A 21,465-nucleotide genomic window follows, 5' to 3' on the forward strand; every position below is an offset into this window, starting at 1 on the left:
CTACGGGAAACAGCTCTAATTCAGCTTTTCCATAAGCGCCACCTGCTGTCAGCGAGTGGATTTACAGACTTACATTTACATTCAGTCTTCATTCAGACTGAATTTGCATGCCCTGTTGTAAATTTTGACCGGTTGGTGAAAAACAAGCTTATGTGGATTCTACACATTGAAACAATTCAGATAAGTTATCTACAATTATTTATGAAGCAGATAAAATACATATAATCATTTATTAATCAATTATCATTAATAATTAATTTTCTTTATTTAAAGGCTGTAATGTGAGGTTTACCTTTTTATTAAACTTTTTAAAAGCTTTTTATGAACGTTTACATTAGATGTTTCAACATGCTATTAAACTGTTGTCAGTCAAGTTGTCATTTAAAATCTGAACATCATTGGTAATGTTATTGTTTTAGTGATTATGCAAACAAAAGTCATTTTATTTGTTGTTTGTTCATTTTTAAATATAAAAGTTGGTGAAGTGATTTATGTGTCTGTACTTTTTTAACATTTTTAGCACATTTTAACAATACTGTGATAATACTGATAACCATGATAATTTTGGTCACTATAATCATGATAAGAATTTTTCATACCGTTACATCCCTAGGACTAGGATCTGATAGAAATGCATTTTAGATAAGTAAACCTCCTGAAACACTTTCATATATAAAATATGCTGACTAAAACTATTTCTTGACACTATGACATCTTACAGATAATTTGGCAACAAGAAAAACTGCCATACAGTCATCAACCTTTGGCAGCTGGTTTGCTGAACAGGCCATTGACTTCAGTCCAGGTTTCACAAAATCATCATCATCGTGTTCCTCAACCGATATTCAGACTAACCCATGGTGGAGAGTGGATCTGAGTTCTGTAGAGCGAGTTATCAGAGTCATCATCACAAACAGACTAGACTGCTGTCCAGAACGAATAAATGGAACGGAGATTCGCATCGGAAACTCTTTGGAGAACAACGGCAACAACAATTCCATGTGAGACTCTCTTTCAGTGGTTTAATATCCATAAATAATCCCTATGAAGAAAGACTAGAAGACTGAATGATGTTTTCTCCGTCTATCTTTAGATGTGCTGTGATTTCTAGCATTCCGGCTGGTGTTTCCTCCACCTACACATGTAACAATATGGATGGTCGATACGTGAATCTGTTCCTTCCTGGAGATTCAAAGTATCTTACTCTGTGTGAGGTGAAGGTCTATGGAAAAGGTGGGATAAAACATGGAAAATCAAGCTATAAATGAATGAAATCCAAAATGGGTTTCTTACTTATTCCAAAAACAGTTTTTCAAGATTACAAGATATGATGCTTTTCGTAGCATTTTTGCTTTTGAGAACCATTCGTGTGAAGAATCCTTGTATTCTCACTTAATCATCAGAAGAACACCACAAACACGACTCCTATCTGAATCTGAGCCATATTACAAATATTTGTTTAATTCTCAACCCATTTCCACGTGCATGAAATTATTTTATACCTAATCCTGATTTTTTGGTTATAAATTATGACCAGTGACAGAAGAAAATTTGCCAGATTTTTTATTTATATTTTTTCTGCTATATCTGTTTTATCACATGAAAATATTAACAGAAAATTCTAGAGTTTGTGAAAAGTGTATTTATTCACTTACAAATGTGCTTATGCAAAGTTCCTTGGCATTAAATATTTATAAATAATGAGTATGAGAACTTTTTTTTCTGCTCCTATGCAGACTGCAGGTTATGATACTTCTTTAATACTTTGTCATCAAAACCAAAACTTTGACATTTGATTTTGTTATTTTGATAAGTGCATTACAGCTGATACACATACAGTGGTGTAAAAAAGTTTTTGCCCCCTTCCATTTTTTTTTTTTTTTTTTGCATATTTGTCACACTTGAATGATTCAGATCAAACAAATTTAAATATTACACAAGATAGCCCTAGTAAAAACAAAATGCAGTTTTGAAATAATGATTTCATTTATTAAGGGGGGAAAAAAATCTGTCCAAACCTGCCTGGCCCTATGGGAAAAAGTATCTGCCCCCTTAATCTAATAACTGGTTGTCCAACTCTTGGCAGCAACAACTGCAATCAGCCGTTTGAGATAACTGGCAATAAGTCTTTCACATCGCTGTGGAGGAATTTTGGCCCACTCTTCTTTGCAGAATTGTTTTAATTCAGCCACAATGGAGGGTTTTTGAGCATGAATGGACTGTTTAAGGTCATGCCATAGCATCTCAATCAGATTTAAGTCCGGACTTTGACTTGGTCACTCCAAACCTTAATTTTGATTTTCTTGAGCCATTCAGAGGTGGACTTGCTGGTGTATGTAGGATCATTGTCCTGCTGCAGAACCCAAGTGTGCTTGAGCTTGAGGTCACAAACTGACGGCTGGACATTCTCCTTCAGGATTTTCTGAGCGCAGAATTCATGCTTCCATCAATTATGGCAAGTCGTCCAGGTCCTGACCCCAGACCATCACACTACCACCACCATGTCTGACTGTTGGTATGATGTTCTTTTTATGATGTTCTGGTGAAACGATCAGTTTCACCAGGGATGAATTGCTGAACATTCGGCAGAACACACCACAAAATCTTTTACCGGATTTCAATTATTCGGACGTTTTAATGAACGTTGTTGTCGGTGGAGCAGCGGCACTGATCAAACGCTTCAAAAAACGCAGACGGGGGAAGCGAGCTGGTGCGCTCGTTAGACTCAGGAAGCGTGGATTTCGAACGCCGTTGCCTAGCATCCATCTGGCAAATCTCCACTCTCTACCCAACAAAACGGACAAACTCCTGCTTTCCCGGACAAATAAGAATTTATCACACTCTACTGCTCTGTGTTTCACGGAAACCTGGCTCAATGACGCCATACCAGACAGCGCGCTCCTTCTGCCGGACTTTCAGCTGTTTAGAGCGGATCGCGACGCAGAATCAATGGGGAAATAGCGCGGCGGCAGGACATGCTTTTATATCAATGAACAGTGGTGCACAGATGTAACTGTGTTAAAGAAGATGTGCTGTTCAGATCTAGAAGTGCAAGACACCATCCACCTGCACTGAGGCTAATCAACGACTTGCTAACGACCTGAATGGGTTTTATTGTAGATTTGAAACACCCCACATCCATTCTGATCATCTCTCTACACAACCGTTAACACCTCCTGCAATCCCCCTCTTCCCCCCTCCTGCTCTTCAAATCTGTGAAGATGATGTGCGCCAGGTCTTCAGGAAGAACAAAAGAAGAAAAGCACCAGGCCCAGATTGTGTTACACCAGCCTGTCTGAGAACCTGTGCTGACCAATTGGCCCCCATCTTTTCACAGATCTTCAACAGATCTCTGGAGTTGTGTGAAGTGCCTTCCTGCTTCAAACGCTCCACAATCATCCCCGTTCCAAAGAAACCCAAGATAACAGGACTTAATGACTACAGACCTGTGGCTCTAACGTCTGTCGTCATGAAGTAATTTGAAAAACTGGTTCTGGCTTACCTGAAGGACATCACTGGACCCTTACTGGACCCCCTGTTTGCTTACCGAGCAGGTCCATGGATGATGCAGTAAACATTGGACTGCATTATGTTCTGCAACACCTAGACAGACCGGGGACTTATGTGAGGATCCTGTTTGTGGACTTCAGCTCGGCCTTTAACACGATCATCCCAAACCTCCTCCTGCCCAAACTAACTCAGCACCTCCATCTGTCAGTGGATCAACAGCTTCCTGACAGACAGGCAGCAGCTAGTGAGGCTGGGAAAATACACATCCAGCACCCGTACAATCAGCACCGGAGCTCCCCAGGGCTGTGTTCTCTCCCCACTGCTCTTCTCCCTGTACTGTAATGATTGCACATCTAAGGACCCCTCTGTCAAGCTCCTGAAGTTTGCAGATGACACCACACTCATCGGCCCTTAATTCAGGACGGTGACGAGTCTGCTTACAGACAGGAGGTTAAAGAGCTGGCTGTCTGGTGCACTCTCAACAACCTGGAGCTTAACACGCACAAAAAAAGTGGAGATGATCGTGGATTTCAGGAGAAACCCCCCCTGCTCTCCCCCCACTCACCATCATGAACAGCACTGTGACTGCAGTGGAGTAATTCAGGTTCCTGGGAACCACCATCTCTCAGGACCTGAAGTGGGACACTCACATTTACTCCATTGGCCCAGCAGAGGTGGTACTTCCTTCGCCAGCTGAGGAAATTCAACCTACCACAAGAACTGCTGAAACAGTTCTACTCCGCCATCATTGAATCCATCCTCTGCACTTCAGTAACTGCCTGCTTCAGCTCAGCTTCTAAATCTGACCTCAGAAGATTACAGAGGGTAGTCCGGACTGCTGAGAGAATCATCGGTACAACCCTCCCTTCTATTCAAGAACTGTACTTATTCAGAATGAGCAAAAAGGCTGGCAAAATCACTCTGGACCCCTCACATCCAGCACACTTCCTCTTTGAACTGTTGCCATCTGGTCGACGCTACAGAGCACTGAGCACCAGAACGGCCAGACACAGGAACAGTTTCTTCCCTCAGGCAATCCATCTCATGAACACTTGATAATAACTGTGGAACACACTACACTATTTATATTTACATACACATACACTTATTTATCTAACACACATACTTAGTGTACCTTACATTTTTTTGCACATAATATACATGTACATACACAACTGCTCATTGTAATATACCTGCCATACAATTGTCAATTTGTATATTGTCATTTCTTACGTACTTATTTGTAATTTTTTTTGTATTTTTTATTCTTTATTATGTGTTTTTTTGTTCTGTCGCTGTCATTCTGTTGCACTGCGGAGCTTCTGTCACGAAAACAAATTCCTCATATGTGTGAACATACCTGGCAATAAAGCTCATTCTGATTCTGATTCTGAAATGTTTTATTTGTTTTGATACTTATGTATATTGTTATTCTTGTTCCTAAAAGTTAAAAGTTTTTCACATCATCACAGAATATTTGCCCAATAGTCTTGGGGATAATCAAGATATACATTTATATTTATATATATATATATATATATATATATATATATATATATATATATATATATATATATATATATATATATTTTTTTTTTTTTTTTTTTTTTTTTTTAAATGTGAGACAAGTCTTTGTGTTCTTTTTGATCAGATGTGGCTTTTGCCTTGGAACTCTCCCATGGATGCTGTTTCTGCCCAGTCTCTTTCTTATTGTTGAATCATGAACACTGAGCTTGACTGGGGCAAGTGAGGCCTGCAGTTTTTTTGGTTTTTTTTTTGATTTTTTTTTGTGATCTTGTGTATGTGTCAGTTTTGCTCTTTTGGTGTTTTTTTGGTAGGCTGATCACTCCTGGGAAGGTTCACCACTGTTCCAAGTTTTCTTCATTTGTGGATAATGGCTCTGACCGTGGTTTTATAACCCTCTCCAGACAGATACATGTCAACTATTTTGTTTCTCATGTGTTCTTGAATTTCTTTAGATCGCAGCATGATATGTTGCTCTTTAAGCATGCTTAACTTTGTCAGACAGGTTCTATTTAAGTAATTTCATGATTCAACAGGTCTGGCCATAATCAGGTCTGGGTGTGGCTAGTGAAATTCACTAACTCAGCTTTCCAAAATAATCTGCTTAATCACAGTTCTTTCATGATTTAACAGGAGGGCGCAATTAATTTTTTACATAGGGCCAGGTAGGTTTGCACAGCTTTTTCCCTTAATAAATAAAATCATCATTTAAAAACTGCATTTCGTATTTACTTGCATTATTTTTGTGTAATATTAAAATTAGTTTGATTATCTAAATCTTTTAAGTGTGACAAATATGCAAAAAAATAAAATAAAAATTATAATAATAATAAAAAATACTAATAATAAAAAAAAAATGGAATGGGTCAAACACCTTTTCACTGCACTTTACACATTTTCATTATTATTATTATTTTTTTTTTCTTCATATTTTTAAACTCACCTTAATCAAATAATTTGCAAATCAGCTGATTTTCATTCAAGGTGCAGGGACGTAATTGATTGATTGATTGATTGACTGATTGATTGATTGATTTTTAAATGTAACAGTTCTATGGTTTTATGCTCTCAATGGTCAATAATTTACTACATAAAAAGCATTTATATGTGTTCGACACGAAACCATATTCATCCTTACTGCAAGTGAACCTGTATTTAATGTCATCTGGGTCATATGTTTTTCACTTTGTGTACACAACCTCTTCATGTTACATCTGTTTAATATTAAGTGATATGCATTTTCTCCAAAATGCTGTGGATTGTTGTCAAAATCAAAAGCTGTTATGATAAGATTATGTATTGATAATAATTATATGATCAGTCGCATTTTATTATTTGCATTTAGCGTTTTCTTTTCCCTTCTGTCTATGTTATTTCACTCACTCTCATGTGTCACTCTTTAAGGTCCTTTACTGAAGAAGACACTTGTGAAGATGAAACTGAAGTCCAGTTCCAGTCTGTCTGATCCTGAAATGAGAGCCCAGCTCCTGTCACAGGTGAGAGAGGGAAACATACAGAAATCTGAAATCAAATCACAATGACAGCAGTTTTAAGAGGTCTGATCATTTCAGCTTCAGTCTGCTCTGGCAAAACGAGGGATTTCTGACGTGATGCTGCAATGGTCTCAGCCTCCAGCTGCTCAGCAGGAAGTGATGTGGAAGGAAGATGCATCAGGTGAGTGTGTTCATAAAAGGATACTCTGGCAAATTGAAAAGATGTTGATTTTAAAGTCAAAATATTACGATGAAAATGTATATATTGCAAATGAACTGGGAAATTACATCTTTATAACGTAACGAACTGTTTTATTTACAGCTCAGTGTGCTGGAGGAAACAGATGATGATGATGATGATGATGATGATGGGAAAGCTCTCGATCAACTTGTTTATCTTCTTTTATTTACATTGCTTTGATATTCACTGTTCCTCACAATGTAAAGGATCTATTTACTAAAATTTAGTTTTCAGGTGTATTATATATGATAAAGTAAAATAATAATGATAATAATAATAATAATAATAATAATAATAATAAATAAATAAACTAATAAAAATAATGCAAAGTCAGAAAAGCAATCTGTAAAGTCATGAGTAATGCTTATTAATCTTATGAAATGCAAAGGTCAACTTAATCAAAAAGGTGACTTTAGGGTTCAGATTCATTTTTATTCTCTTATCAGATTTGTAGATTGTCTATCAAGATGATTCATTAGCCTCAGTCAGTTTCACAAACACTTCTTTGCATTCAGACCATACAGTCTCTTATTAGTCATGTAATAATAGATGTGCAACCTGAAGTTAATAATCATCTTCCAGTCAAGGTCGAGAATAAGCTGTTTCCATTACGCAAATGTGTCTGTTAACACCACAGTGTGGTGGTTCATTATTAAAGCAGTATGTAAAAAATTCGCTACAAGAGTCATGCAAGATTGATCCGAATTCAGTGAAAAATAAAAATAATGTAATAACACTATATAATAAAGCTATGCAGTTTCACAGAACAATAACTAACTGTTGGAATCTTGATTATTTTATTACAAAACAACCAGTAATTAGATTAAACATCATATTGTCATTTATATACATCATTTTGCTTTGTACATCATTCAGATTTGCATCAGGTGTCTTCAAACCCGATTTCAGCTGAGGGGAACGATTACTGATGAGTGATTTCATTTCCATTTTAAACAGATACTCAACTTTAGAAGGAAAGATTCTAAACCAAGAATGCAAAGGGTCAACCTGCTTCTTTATTGTCAACATTTTATTATAATATTAAAGCCTTTTTCATTGTCTAGATTGCAGCAAATTTGCTTTTCCTACAGTATCATCTTTTTTTATATAAAAAATTCCACCATAAATTATTTTTCATACAACAAATATTACTGTAGTATGATTTACAAGAAAATACTATCTTAGACTTTCTACTTAATTATTTTTTTTTTTCATTGTAGATTGACAAAGAACTTCATATAGGCACAATTAATAGCTGGCAATATATCTTCAAAACTGTACAAAACAAACTGTACTGTACAAAACTGAAAATTATATACATAAATCTTGAAAAATGACTGGAATTTATATATAGGAAATATATGTAGAAAATGGGTTCATGATTAGGACATGCAAATCCCATCAAAATTCCTGGGTGTTTAGGCAAATAAAGCTAAACACTAATTACCGAAAGTCAGAAATGTTACATGTTCATGGTTGCCAGATGAAACAAAAGAAAACATTCTGGAAAAACAAAATCTTTCATTTTAATGACTCTTACCTTCTTACATTTACACGTTTAGCAGACACTTTTATCCAAAGCGACTTACAGTATATTGAGGCTATTTTTTTTTCCAGTATGTGTGTTCCCTGGGAACCGAACCCACAACTTTTTGTGCTGCTAATGCAATGCGTTACCACTGAGCCACAGGAACACCTGGCAAAGTTGCCTTTTCTGTAAAAGGCTCTGTAGAAAAAGTGTCACACTGTGTTTTACAGATATATTTGATTCAATCCCCTACCACACACAATACAACTACTATTATAATATTACATTTTAATAAATAAATTATACATAATTAGTATATACACAATATGAAAAAAAAATAATAATAATAAAATGGTAAGTTTTAATGGTGTCTTACCAGTTGTCACTTCATGAGAAATAATATGTTATCATAGTATGCTAAATTTCACAAAATAATTTATTATTAGTATTATTTTCAAGATTTACAGTGATTTCATACCACTTGCAAGATCTACATGGAGAACCAGTAATAATGAAATAATGATATTTTGCTCATAAATAAATTTTTATTTAGGATTTATGCTCATAAATCTTAGTAATTAAATAATGATATTTTGCTCTATATATATTAATGATTTATGCTCATATGTGTAGTACCTCATCAAATCAGCAATGTAGCCTACGTCAGGGTGAAATCTCCTCAATGCTCACTGCTCTGAAATTATGATTCACTATCACACGCGACTATGGGTGTGTGTATATATGTGACCCTGGACCATAAAACCTGGATCATAAAACTTAAGATCATTAAAAGGTCTTAAGTCACATGGGTATAGTTGTAGCAATAGCCAAAAATACATTGTATGGGTCAAAATAAACTATTTTATTTATTTTATTTTTTATTTTATGCCAAAAGTCATTAGGGTATTAAGTAAAGATCATGTTCCATGAAGATATTTTGTAAATTCTTAATTATTACATCTTAATTAAATTGGTCCAGGGTCTCTCTCTCACACACACACACACACACACACACACACACACACACACAAATATATATATTACATTTAATTTTAGTGTTTTTTTTTTTTTTTTTTTTTTTTCAGATTTTTTTTTTTTTTTGTTTTTTTGAAAGAGGCACATTTAATAAGACGTCACTAGACCAGTTTGCGTCTGTAACGTACTTTAAAGATTTTTGAGCTAGTTAGTAAACTTCTGCAATGTGTGATCTGGCACAAAATATAAAACTGGGCTAGAGCTACACACAGAGACTGGACTGAATATGCAAAAAAAAACAAAAAACAAATACTGCACTGATCGTCGGCTTTGAAAAATGTTACATTGAGTTTGTTTTGTGTTTACTTCACGTGTCTGTCTATCATGAATTACTATGCAGACTTCTGTGTCTCATGAAAGCAGAATGCTTGGCAAAGATCAGCCGTCATTCAAAGTCCCTACAGGGAAGCTGAGGAAAGATCTCCTGCACTGAGAAGTTCAAGTGTCATCACGGTGAGGACGAGGAAACCCTTCACCGAAAGACATGTGATAAGTTTTCCAATGAGGCCTGTTTGGCTGATCATGTTCTGGGCCTCAAATGGCTTTTGCTTTGTAGCCTGTGCTTTTGGGTTGCTGTTTTGATTTCTTACTGCTTACATTTGATAATTTAGCATGCTTTTATCCAAAGCGACTTACAAATGAGGATAACAGAAGCAATCAAAATCAACAAAAGAGCAACAATATGCAAGTGCTATTGTCACGACACCGAGGCAGCATGCAATTGCAAGGTGATTTATTGACAAGATATGAAGTAGGCCGGCCAAACAGACAACAATGGAGTCCAAACACTGAAGGGGAGTGGCGATGATCCAAACTCAGATGGTGGGTGACGCAGGGACCTCGGTGGACAACCAGTGATGATCCGCGATGATCCTGTGCTGTATTTCCCAGTGAAGGTGCTCGTGATCCCGGTGCTGAGGGCAGGAAGACACGACGAAGAACAAGGAGGAATCCACGATCCAACACAGCGAAGGGAACAGCACAAAACACAAGGAAGAACTACAACAATCTGACAACATGAGACACCAGTTACTGCACTTAAATAGACACAGATAATGGAACGCAGGTGGTGCTGTTAATCAGCCGTGATCAAAGACCACGCCCACAGACACACACCTGCACACTATACAAGCCGAGAGAGAGACAGCAAATTCATGAACCGTGACAGCTATGACAAGTCTCAGTTAGTCTAACGCAGTACCTGTAGCAAGTGTTTATATACAGTGTGTGTGTGTGTGTGTGTATATATATATATATATATATATATATATATATATATATATATATATATATATATATATATATATATATGTATACCCCCTTAAATTTTTCACTCTTTGTTATATTGCAGCCATTTGCCAAAATCATTTAAGTTCATTTTTTCCCTCATTAATGTACAGACAGTACCCCATATTGACAGAAAAACACAGAATTGTTGACATTTTTGTAGATTTAAGTATTCAGTATTCAGTCCCTTTGCTGAATACTAAGTATTCAGACCCTTTGCTGTGACACTCATATATTTAACTCAGGTGCTGTCCATTTCTTCTGATCATCCTTGAGATGGTTCTACACCTTCATTTGAGTCCAGCTGTGTTTGATTATACTGATTGGACTTGATTAGGAAAGCCACACACCCACCTCTATATAAGACCTTACAGCTCACAGTGCATGTCAGAGCAAATGAGAATCATGAGGTCAAAGGAACTGCCTGAAGAGCTCAGAGACAGAATTGTTGCAAGGCACAGATCTGGCCAAGGTTACAAAAAAATTTCTGCTGCACTTAAGGTTCCTAAGAGCACAGTGGCCTCCATAATCCTTAAATGGAAGATGTTTGGGACGACCAGAACTCTTCCTAGGGCTGGCCGTCCGGTCAAACTGAGCTATCGGGGGAGAAGAGCCTTGGTGAGAGAGGTGAAGAAGAACCCAAAGATCACTGTGGCTGAGCTCCAGAGATGCAGTCGGGAGATGGGAGAAAGTTGTAGAAAGTCAACCATCACTGCAGCCCTCCACCAGTCGGGGCTTTATGGCAGCGTGGCCCGACGGAAGCCTCTCCTCAGTGCAAGACACATGAAAGCCCTCACGGAGTTGGCTAAAAAAACAGAGAAACAAGATTCTCTGGTCTGATGAGACCAAGATAGAACATTTTGGCCTTAATTCTAAGCGGTATGTGTGGAGAAAACCAGGCACTGCTCATCACCTGTCCAATACAGTCCCAACAGTAAAGCATGGTGGTGGCAGCATCATGCTGTGGTTTTTTTTTTCAGCTGCAGGGACAGGACGACTGGTTGCAATCGAGAGAAAGATGAATGATGCAGTGTACAGGGATATCCTGGTTGAAAACCTTCTCCAGAGTGCTCAGGACCTCAGACTGGGCCGAAAGTTCACCTTCCAACTAGACAATGACCCTAAGCACACAGCTAAAATAAAGAAGGAGTGGCTTCACAACAATTCCGTGACTGTTCTTGAATGGCCCAGCCAGAGCCCTGACTTAAACCCAATTGAGCATCTCTGGAGAGACCTGAAAATGGCTGTCCACCAACGTTTACCATCCAACCTGACAGAACTGGAGAAGATCTGGAAGGAGGAATGGCAGAGGATCCCCAAATCCAGGTGTGAAAAACTTGTTGCATCTTTCCCAAAAAGACTCATGGCTGTATTAGATCAAAAGGGTGCTTCTACTAAATACTGAGCAAAGGGTCTGAATACTTAGGACCATGTGATATTTCAGTTTTTCTTTTTTAATAAATCTGCAAAAATGTCAATAATTCTGTGTTTTTCTGTCAATATGGGGTGCTGTGTGTACATTAATGAGGAAAAAAAATGAACTTAAATTATTTTAGCAAATGGCTGCAATATAACAAAGAGTGAAAAACTTTAAGGGGGTCTGAATAATTTCCATACCCACTGTATATATATGTGTGTGTGTATATATATATACTAGGGCTGTCAGTTTAATGCATTAACATTTAATTATAATTTATTTTAGCTATTAATTAGTTATGAAAAAACAATGTGATTAAAATATTTAAACACACTGGCCCCACCCTCAAACCTGTACATCATCTTACACTTCATACAGTAACTGACTGTTGGCAAATATGATAAAGGGTAACAAACCAATAAACGACGTTATACCCTAAAATTCAAGATATTTGGGCAAAATATTTGTATCATATGATAAGCAAATTCACACCAGCAGCAAGAGCAATAGCCTATCACATGCTGTTTTTTGTCACAAAGAACACAAGTGCAAATAATAGACTGTATAAGGTGCAAATGTGATTTTATAGTAAATATGAAGTTAATATTGTGTTATATTTTAAACACAATATTGTGTTTTTGTTCTATTTTGCCAACAAAAATATTACCTAAAAAAGCCACCGCAGAACTGCATCTGTGAGCAACACAGTGGTGTATGGTTTCTGAATGAATCCATATTTTGAACGAATCATGTGAATCAATGATTCAGTAGCCCATTCATACGGTGCATTCCAAATGGGAAACATCGCCCTCCGAAGGGCACTTCAGAGTGAAAACAATCATGGACGCCATATTGAAGGGTTGTTCCAAACTGAAGTTCTCACAACTGGCCACTAAATCATCCATCTATTATAATAAATTATACATAATTATGCATTCAAAAAAAAAATAATAATAATAAGTGGTCAGTTTTAATGAGTTTTTAATCAGTTTTCACTTCTTGAAATGGTCGATGTCCTTTGGAAAAATCACAAATATATAGACCAATTTACAGTAAACCAATGCCACATGAAGAAGAAAAAAAAAACCCTGCTATTTCATTTATACTACTGAAATTAGACACATGTATGCATGCACTACAGTAAGATAAACTATTGACTTCCTTTTTTCAGAGGCTTCTTCTTGAAATGAGAAAATCCCTGTAGAAATAAAGGCTGCACTGTGTTTCACAGATATATTGACAAATTTATACTCTTATCCACCTTATTTTACAAAGCAGAAGAAAGCCATTTTTCTGTCAATGTGCGATACTTCCAGTTAATTAACCGCTGTAAGGAAATAACGAGAAGAATAACAAAATGCAGTAAACAGTAAAATGGTTTGCACTACAAAACAGTGTGTTCATAATTAGAATAATACACTAAAATAACATGGTAAAACACACCAGTTTGAAATATCAAGCTGCAAAACGAGGTGTTTTGGACAGCTAAAACTAGCTGGATGCAGGTGAAACCAGAAGCCAGACACATTAAATATACAAATGGCTGTGCCCACTCTTATGGGAAAAATATGGTGGCTAGAACACACACAAACTACTAAAGTTAGATTTAAATGTGGCTTTACTCAGTAAGAGAAACCGGTATTAGCTGAGCCCCTTCATTTCTAAAGAAGAAAAACAGAAAGACTAATAAAACACACAAGCGCGCACACACACACACACACACACACACACACACACACACACAGTTTACTATCCTTGTGGGGACTCTCCATAGGCATAATGGTTTTTAAACTGTACAAACTATATTTTCTACCACCCTACACCAACCTCACACATAAACCTACCCCTTACAGGATACTACATGTATTTCTAAATTCTCAAAAATTCTCAAGATTTTGTGATTTATTGTATTAAACTTTGTTTCAAATAAATTGGGGAAAAAAGAAAAACAGATTTCATTTTCAATTGCACATTTTTATTTTTTATGGTTCACCAAAGAAATGGTTATAAGACAATGCATTAAACTTGTCAGCCACAAGACACATAAAAATAAGATTTGAAACCGCTTGCCAACAACTGTAACTATTTTGTAGAAGAAACATGAACACAGTATTCAACAATGTATTCTATATCCATTGTAAATGCTGGATATACATTAAAAACAGCATGCATTAAAAAGGAGGCAAGCCTCTCTCTGTGTGTGTGTGCGTGCATCGGGGTGGAACTCTGCCGTGCACGGTACAGAGAACAGAGGAGGATTGTAAATGCACGACTATATGTATGAGGAAATGACATGCTATTGGGTAAAAGAACAAGGTAAAGACCTGTTCAGTAGGAAAGATTATTAGGATCTATTACGGGCACCCCCTTAATATTATGGCAGGGGAAACACTGATATGTGTTTTGTTATTAATATTTGGCTTGTTTTGTTTTGTGGAGACCAACTACAAATATTTCTTTTCAATATACAAGTGTCATTACAATGCCTACAAGCATGTGCAGTGGTGTTTTAAAATGAGGACGCAGTTTTATATACATAAAAGTTAAGGTTAAAAAATAATATAAATTATAAAAAGTAATTTATTATATAGGAAAATTATTATATTCAGTTGCTTCTCCTACTTTTCTTAGTGATGTACATTGCCAGTTTATCAGGAAGTGACGATTTTGTTCTCTTTGACTCATTGGATGGAAATCGTGCTTGTTTGCAAATGTTTTGTGCGATATTCCAATTTTGTGCATAAGTTTAATTCACAACTTTAGATGGAAAACCGGCTATAGTTTACGTTACAGCTGTTTCGAGCACAGAGAAATTGGAGGGCAGCGTACAACCAAACGCAACTTACTGAGGGCGGAAACAATGGTAATGCAGGACTGTCAGCCAGCTGCCGTGGGTAGGGTCAAAGCAATGTGATGTCATATATATATATATATATATATATATATATATATATATATATTATACTGATTGTACATTTCATAGTTTTTTTATGAATTCTTTTATTTATTCCAAAATAATAACTAAAGGCAGTAACAATATGAACAACATTTTTGAAACACTTCACAATTAAGGTTTCATTAGTTTACTTTAGTTAACTACTTTGGTTATCATGAACTAAGAATGAACAATACATCTACAGCATTTATTAATCTTAGTTAATATTAATTTCAAAATTTACTAATGCATTATTAAAATCTAAATTTTAAAAAAAGCACTGTGAACTAACATTAACTAGCAATGAACAACTGTATTTTTATTAACTAACGTTGAATAGGTTTAATAAATACTGTAATAAATGTTCATTATTTGTTCATGTTAGTTAACACATTAACTAATATTAACCAATGACACCTTATAGTAAAGTGTTATCATAATATTTTTATTTTTTACATTTTTATTTGTGAACAGATGTTCAGCTGTTTTTTTTTTTAATAGTGAACTTATTTTTGGGTCATCATCATAAAAGCTCTGTAAACACTGTCACAGACATGAAGATATATCTTTCATTTCATCAAGCTGAATGCTCACTAACTGACACAGACATGATGTTTGCAGACCATTTAAAGTTTTATTTGGACTTGACACATAACAGTGATGTTTAAGCGGGTGAGTTGTTTACTTACTTTATAATTAGTCAATAACACCATCATTATCTTCATTCAGGCCGAGAGCTTGCACAAAAACAAGAGGCGGGATTTATCACACAAACCAATCACATCCAAATATAACCAATCATATCTGATTATATGGCCAGACGAGAACTGGCCCCCGACTGAGCCTGGTTTCTCCCAAGGTTTTTTCTCCATTCTGTCACCGATGGAGTTCTGGTTCTGATTATATGGCCAGACGAGAACTGGCCCCCGACTGAGCCTGGTTTCTCCTGATATCGTCAACTTGATTGCACAGATACTATTTAAACTGAACTGAGCTGGATGATGACATCACTGAATTCGATGAGGAACTGTCTTTAACTGAAAAATTAGTGTTTACTATTGTCATTTTGCATTGACATACTTTTTTCCTATTTGATATTGTAAAGCAGCTTTGACACAATCTGTATTGTTAAAAGTGTTATATAAATAAAGGTGACTTGATTATAGTGCAATGGAGGAATTGCCTCCTCTCATGTGACTCCCCCCCATTCATTCTCAGTCACCCCCCACTCAACCCGTAGCACACTATGGGATCTCTGTTGAAAGTCAATGGGCCGAGGGGAGGCAAGCTTCAGCTGTAACTTTGCCTGCGGGTTTTGCTGTTAGATAGTGTTACTTTATAAAAACAAGTGACTTTTATACTTTTAATGTCATATGTAGTAATATTTGCATTGTTATACTTTTGTAATATTTTCTCATGCATGGAATCTTGATAGCTGTTGAAACATTCTGTTTTGTGTAATGGAAATATTTTCATGAGGTATTCATGAATTGTGTACTTGTCTTTGTATATTACACATTCTGATACTAAACACTTCATTAATGAACATGCACAGCAATTTATTGGCTTTATTATATTTATTATTTTTATTTGAAAAATCAATGTAGAAACTTTTGTTTCTCTCTGAAGACGTTTTGTGCATCCAGATTATTGGATTCTTTGACACGGGCCTGTAAAGGAAGCATTTTAAGATGGCTAATTATGTACCAAAAAATAACAATATACCTTAACCAAGTAATGTTTTTCAAGAGTTTGGGTTGTGTAAATGTGCTTACCCTCCTCTACATCCCATTTCACCTCTCGCTGGGGACGTTTTGTCCAGGACAGTTTGACATCGGTGATCCCTTTTACTTCCAGAGCAGACTGCAACTACAAAAAAAAATACAAAATAAATAATAATAATAATAATAATATTATATATATATATAAAGAAAATAAAAAAAAAATTTGAAACTAAGCATTTATGAAACTAATCTATAAAGCAGTTGATCTCAGTCTGATTTTAACAGTCTGAGCGGCACTTTTACATTGTAAAGTGAGTCATTCAGCAGACACTTTTATTCAGTTGAGGAATATCACAAGTACATAGAACAGGGGTGTATTCCAAAAAGCAGGTTATGCGACATACCCAGGTAAGTTTGAGGTTAGGCGAGCGAATAACCTCAGCTTTCGGTTCCAAAATCAACTACTTTCAGGGTATGTAACTTTCAGGGTATGTAAATAACCATAGTAACTTGCTCTCTGAAGATAACCAAACTTCAGCGCTATCAGCGCATGCATGATCAGCGCATGATCTACTGATGAGCCTTCAGTGGGCATGACAGATAGCGCACAATATTATAGTCTACTATATATATTGTGTTTTATTTATTATTATATTTTATTGGCATATCAGTTATCTGATATGACAAATTATAAAACACTATTATTCAAGGTAATGTTAAATTTACTATGTATTTATTACATTTTATATTATCATCTCACACATGGATTGGCATTTTCTATAATGTATTTCTATAATAAAAATACATATCTGATATGACTTTATATATAATTAACATCAAACAAACAATATAATTCTTATTCTCAAGGAATACCCCTTACACTTCGTAATATATCTTCTTTGTAAACCTTCAAGACTCAAAAAGCTAAAAGCTAAAAACGTATCTTTTTAATATGTATTTTGGATAATATAGCTATATATGGCCTTATGTGTCTGTACTGTGTACGTGGGTGTGTAAATGTCTCGTATAGCATTATGTTAAAGTGACCTTCAGCTATGGAAAGGCGCTATATAAATAAAACTTCTTCTTCTTCTTAAAGAGTAAAAGGAAAAAAAAAGAAAAATGATTGCATATCCATCAATTAGGTGGCGATATGCACTAAGCATGTAAACGACCACTGAACAAAAGAAGAAGAAAAAAACAACATGGTGTGCTTTTTCTTAGCATCCGTTTCCATAGTGACTCGTCGATTCATCGCTCTGTTGAGAATGTTTTGAGTCTTAACCAGGAACATACTTGAATGAACTTACTCCCGGACACTTTTTTGGAACCACATACCTCGAGTAAGCAAGGTTTGGGGTTAATCAACCGAGAGTTCAGGGTTTAACAGATGGTAAGTTAACTGTGCTTTCTGGAATACACCCCAGGAGTTACATACAAGTGCTTTTATTTACAGTTGTGGATTAGTTGGAAGAGGTGTATTTAGATATTTCTTTACATTTTTGATGGTCTCAGCAGATCAGGTAAAGATTGGCTGCTTGTTTCATGAATTTATTAATTCCAGTTTATTATTCTTCTAACCTGATAGAGAAGTTTGTCACTCTCTGGGCCTGCTAAATCAGTATTGGAGGCAAATTTCAACCTCACAAAGTTTATCACTAAAAAATACAAATGCACACAATAAGTGAACACATACAAGTAATGGAATGAGTTTTACAAGAGAGATGATTGAGATTCTTGACTTATCTTCTCAAGATAAAAATCAAACATCAGTGAAAACAAGGCTGTGAGACACAAAACTGTGTCCATTAAGAGTTAAACTTTTGTAAAGGAAAACTTTTGCTTCTAAATGTCTGTGAACTTCTGTTGAAGCACTTATTCTGGCTTTCTGCTAAAAGTACACATTTTTACATCACAGTGTATGTGTGTGTATTTATTAATGAATTTAAATACATACCTGGAAAACCCCTATAGACTTCAACTTCACAGAGCGTAAGATACCTATTTCCAGGAACAACTATGTTCATGTAACGACCCTCCATATCGGGACACGAGTAGCTGTGGGATGCTCCTATTGGAATACTAGCAATCACAGCACATCTAGAGAGAGTCAAAGAGATGATGGAAAACACAACAATCATTTCACACCTAAATAATATAGACTGAAATAAAGCACCACACCTGCTTGTTGGGCAAATCTGTAAATATGGAAAAACTTCTGGAAAGGATCTTATATCTACCTTCAAATGAACCAATAACAGATATTTTTAGAACAGTACAGAATGCAATAGCGTGATGCAAAAAGATATAACGGTTTTAATATCTCATATTTCTAAGACTTTACATTCTCATAATTTTGAATTTATTCTTAAAATATTACAATTTTAATCTTGTATCTTTTATTTAACAATTAATTTTATTATTCTGAGTATTATAATTAATTAATTTATTTATTTATTTTTACATGCCACAAAAACACTCTCATGGCAATTCGTAACTATTTTTTTATTTTGGTAAATTAGTGGCTAAGATAACTTCACATCAAATCACCAGCATTAAAACAGTTCTATTTACAGTTACGCGAGTAAATTTCTCACATGGGATTGTTGTTGCCATTGTTTTCCAAGGAGTTTCCAATGCGAATCTCTGCCCCGTCGAGTCGTTCTGGACAGCAGTCGGCTCTGTTTGTGATGATTACAGTTCTAATATAGTAATTATCCAGCAGATCCAGCCTCCACCATGGATTTGTCTCCGAATTTGTATGGGTACAAAATGACGCTGGACCCGGGGCGTGTTTAATTCCATCAACAGCGCGATCAGCCCGATAGTATTCAAGTACAGATGACTGAACAGCATGACCACTTAATTTCACGCTATCTGGAAAGTGATCAAGCTCCATGTTAGGTTAATTTAAGCTAGTTAACATAAAATTAAGCAAGAAAGCATACACTACCAAGCAAAAGTTTGGAATAATTCAGTTCATCTAATGTTTTTGAAAGAAGCCAAGTATGCATTTATTTGATCAAAAATACAGTAAAAACAGCATTACAATTTAATATAATGAAATAAAAAGTCATTTCCACAAAAGTATCAAGCAGTACAACTTCAGAAATGTTTCAACAAATGAGCATTTTAAAATGATTTCATTCTAAACTCCATAAATATAAACTATATAATATATATCAGGGTTGTAAAGCGATTAAAAATGTTAATCCGATTAATTACACCTTGTGGCGATTAATAATTCTAATTAATCACACATTAATTGCTTCATTAATGTGTTAAATGAGAAAAGCATCATATAAACATTACAAAAAGTAGCTTTAGAAAGAAAATGATTTTTTTTTCTTCTTCTTTTTCTTTTTTTTGGGTGAACTTTGCCCTTAATTTGTTTTTGTATTAATATGAGTATTTTTATTTTCACATTTAATATATATATATATTATATATATATATATATATATATATATATATATATATATATATATATTTTTTTTTTTTTTTTTTTTTTTTTTTTTTTTTTTAATTAAGTGGTACTCTAAAGAAGAAACTGAAAACATGAATTCCTTCAATTTGTTCAAGCGACTGATTAATTCAGGAATTAAGTAAATGGCTCTTTATGAAAGGGCCATTGAATGATTTGCACCCGATTCAGAAATAAATCACCAATGTGTCCTGCTTGGAGATGTAGAGCAGTTCTGCTGTGCATCATGTTCATCACTGATCACCTGTGTAGTTGTGTGAAACTTGAAGTTACAGATCGGTGTATGACATAATAGTACCTTTAGAGCTATTGAGAGCAGATGGCTTTATATGCTTTAAATCGCTCTCGTGGGATTGTGTTGTCATACACCTGTGCAGCGAAGCTTAGGTTATGCATATTTTTTCCATAGATAATTAATTAGATTAACACATTAAACTGACCATCCTAATATATATTTGTAGGTGTCAAGAAGTACCGTTTCCATAGACTCTCACTTCACACAGAGAGAGCTGTTTAGAATCTCCAGGAATGACCACATTCAAGTAACGGCCTTGCATTTCACCGCATGAGTAAGAGACTGATTGACCTGCTGGGATACCAGAAATAACCGCACATCTAGAGAGAGAGAGAGAGAGAGAACATAAAACATTAATCATTGCACATGAGCTTAAGCAATATCACAAAAGCAAAAGTCTCATTCTCTTTTTAAAATCATATTGTGCAACATGTTCATATTTTGCTCTTAAATAACCATTTTAAATTGTTACATTTATATAAGTAAAATTTTCAGCACTTGGGATTGTTGTTGCCGTTGTTCTCCAGGGAGTTTCCGATGCGAATCTCAGCGCCGTTAATTTGTTCAAAGCAGCAGTCCATCCTGTTAGTGATGATCACTTCTTGAATGATTTGTAGATCGATCAGATCCAGCCTCCACCATGGGTTCATCTCGGTTTCAGTGTGAGTGCAGTAAAAATCAACATTATCAATGGCATTGTTTGCCTGGAAGTAAAACGTAGATGACTGTACAGCCTTTCCCTTGATTGCAATATTCTCTAGAGAGTAAAACAAGAAATACAAATAGCCATGTTATTCTGTTTTATAATACATCTGCACTGTATATTTTTTTTTTTTAATCGCATCATTAAAAAATAATCAGAGCATTACTTTCCTAGAAAATTATTAGTAATCTACACTGCATTGGTTTCTTCAGAGAACATGTGATTTTGATCATTTCAGCTACAGTTTAAAGAAACTTGAAATACCTTGCAAGTTATTTGTCATGGCGTG

At 35.4% G+C, this 21,465-nt stretch overlaps 1 protein-coding gene across 1 annotated transcript; it reads right to left on the reverse strand.

Annotated features, from left to right (window-relative positions):
• Positions 1-8,441: 8,441 nt before the first annotated feature.
• On the reverse strand, positions 8,442-19,593 carry LOC109090274 (fucolectin-like). The gene is made up of 3 exons (XM_042728885.1): positions 19,292-19,593; positions 18,652-18,794; positions 8,442-8,494 (listed from the first exon to the last, which is right to left on the reverse strand). Exons 1-3 carry the CDS (start codon positions 19,591-19,593, stop codon positions 8,442-8,444), a joined length of 498 nt encoding a protein of 165 aa, XP_042584819.1.
• Between the last annotated feature and the right edge of the window lie 1,872 nt (positions 19,594-21,465).

Source organism: Cyprinus carpio, chromosome B7 (genome assembly GCF_018340385.1).
Source record: "Cyprinus carpio isolate SPL01 chromosome B7, ASM1834038v1, whole genome shotgun sequence".
Lineage (NCBI taxonomy): Eukaryota > Metazoa > Chordata > Actinopteri > Cypriniformes > Cyprinidae > Cyprinus > Cyprinus carpio.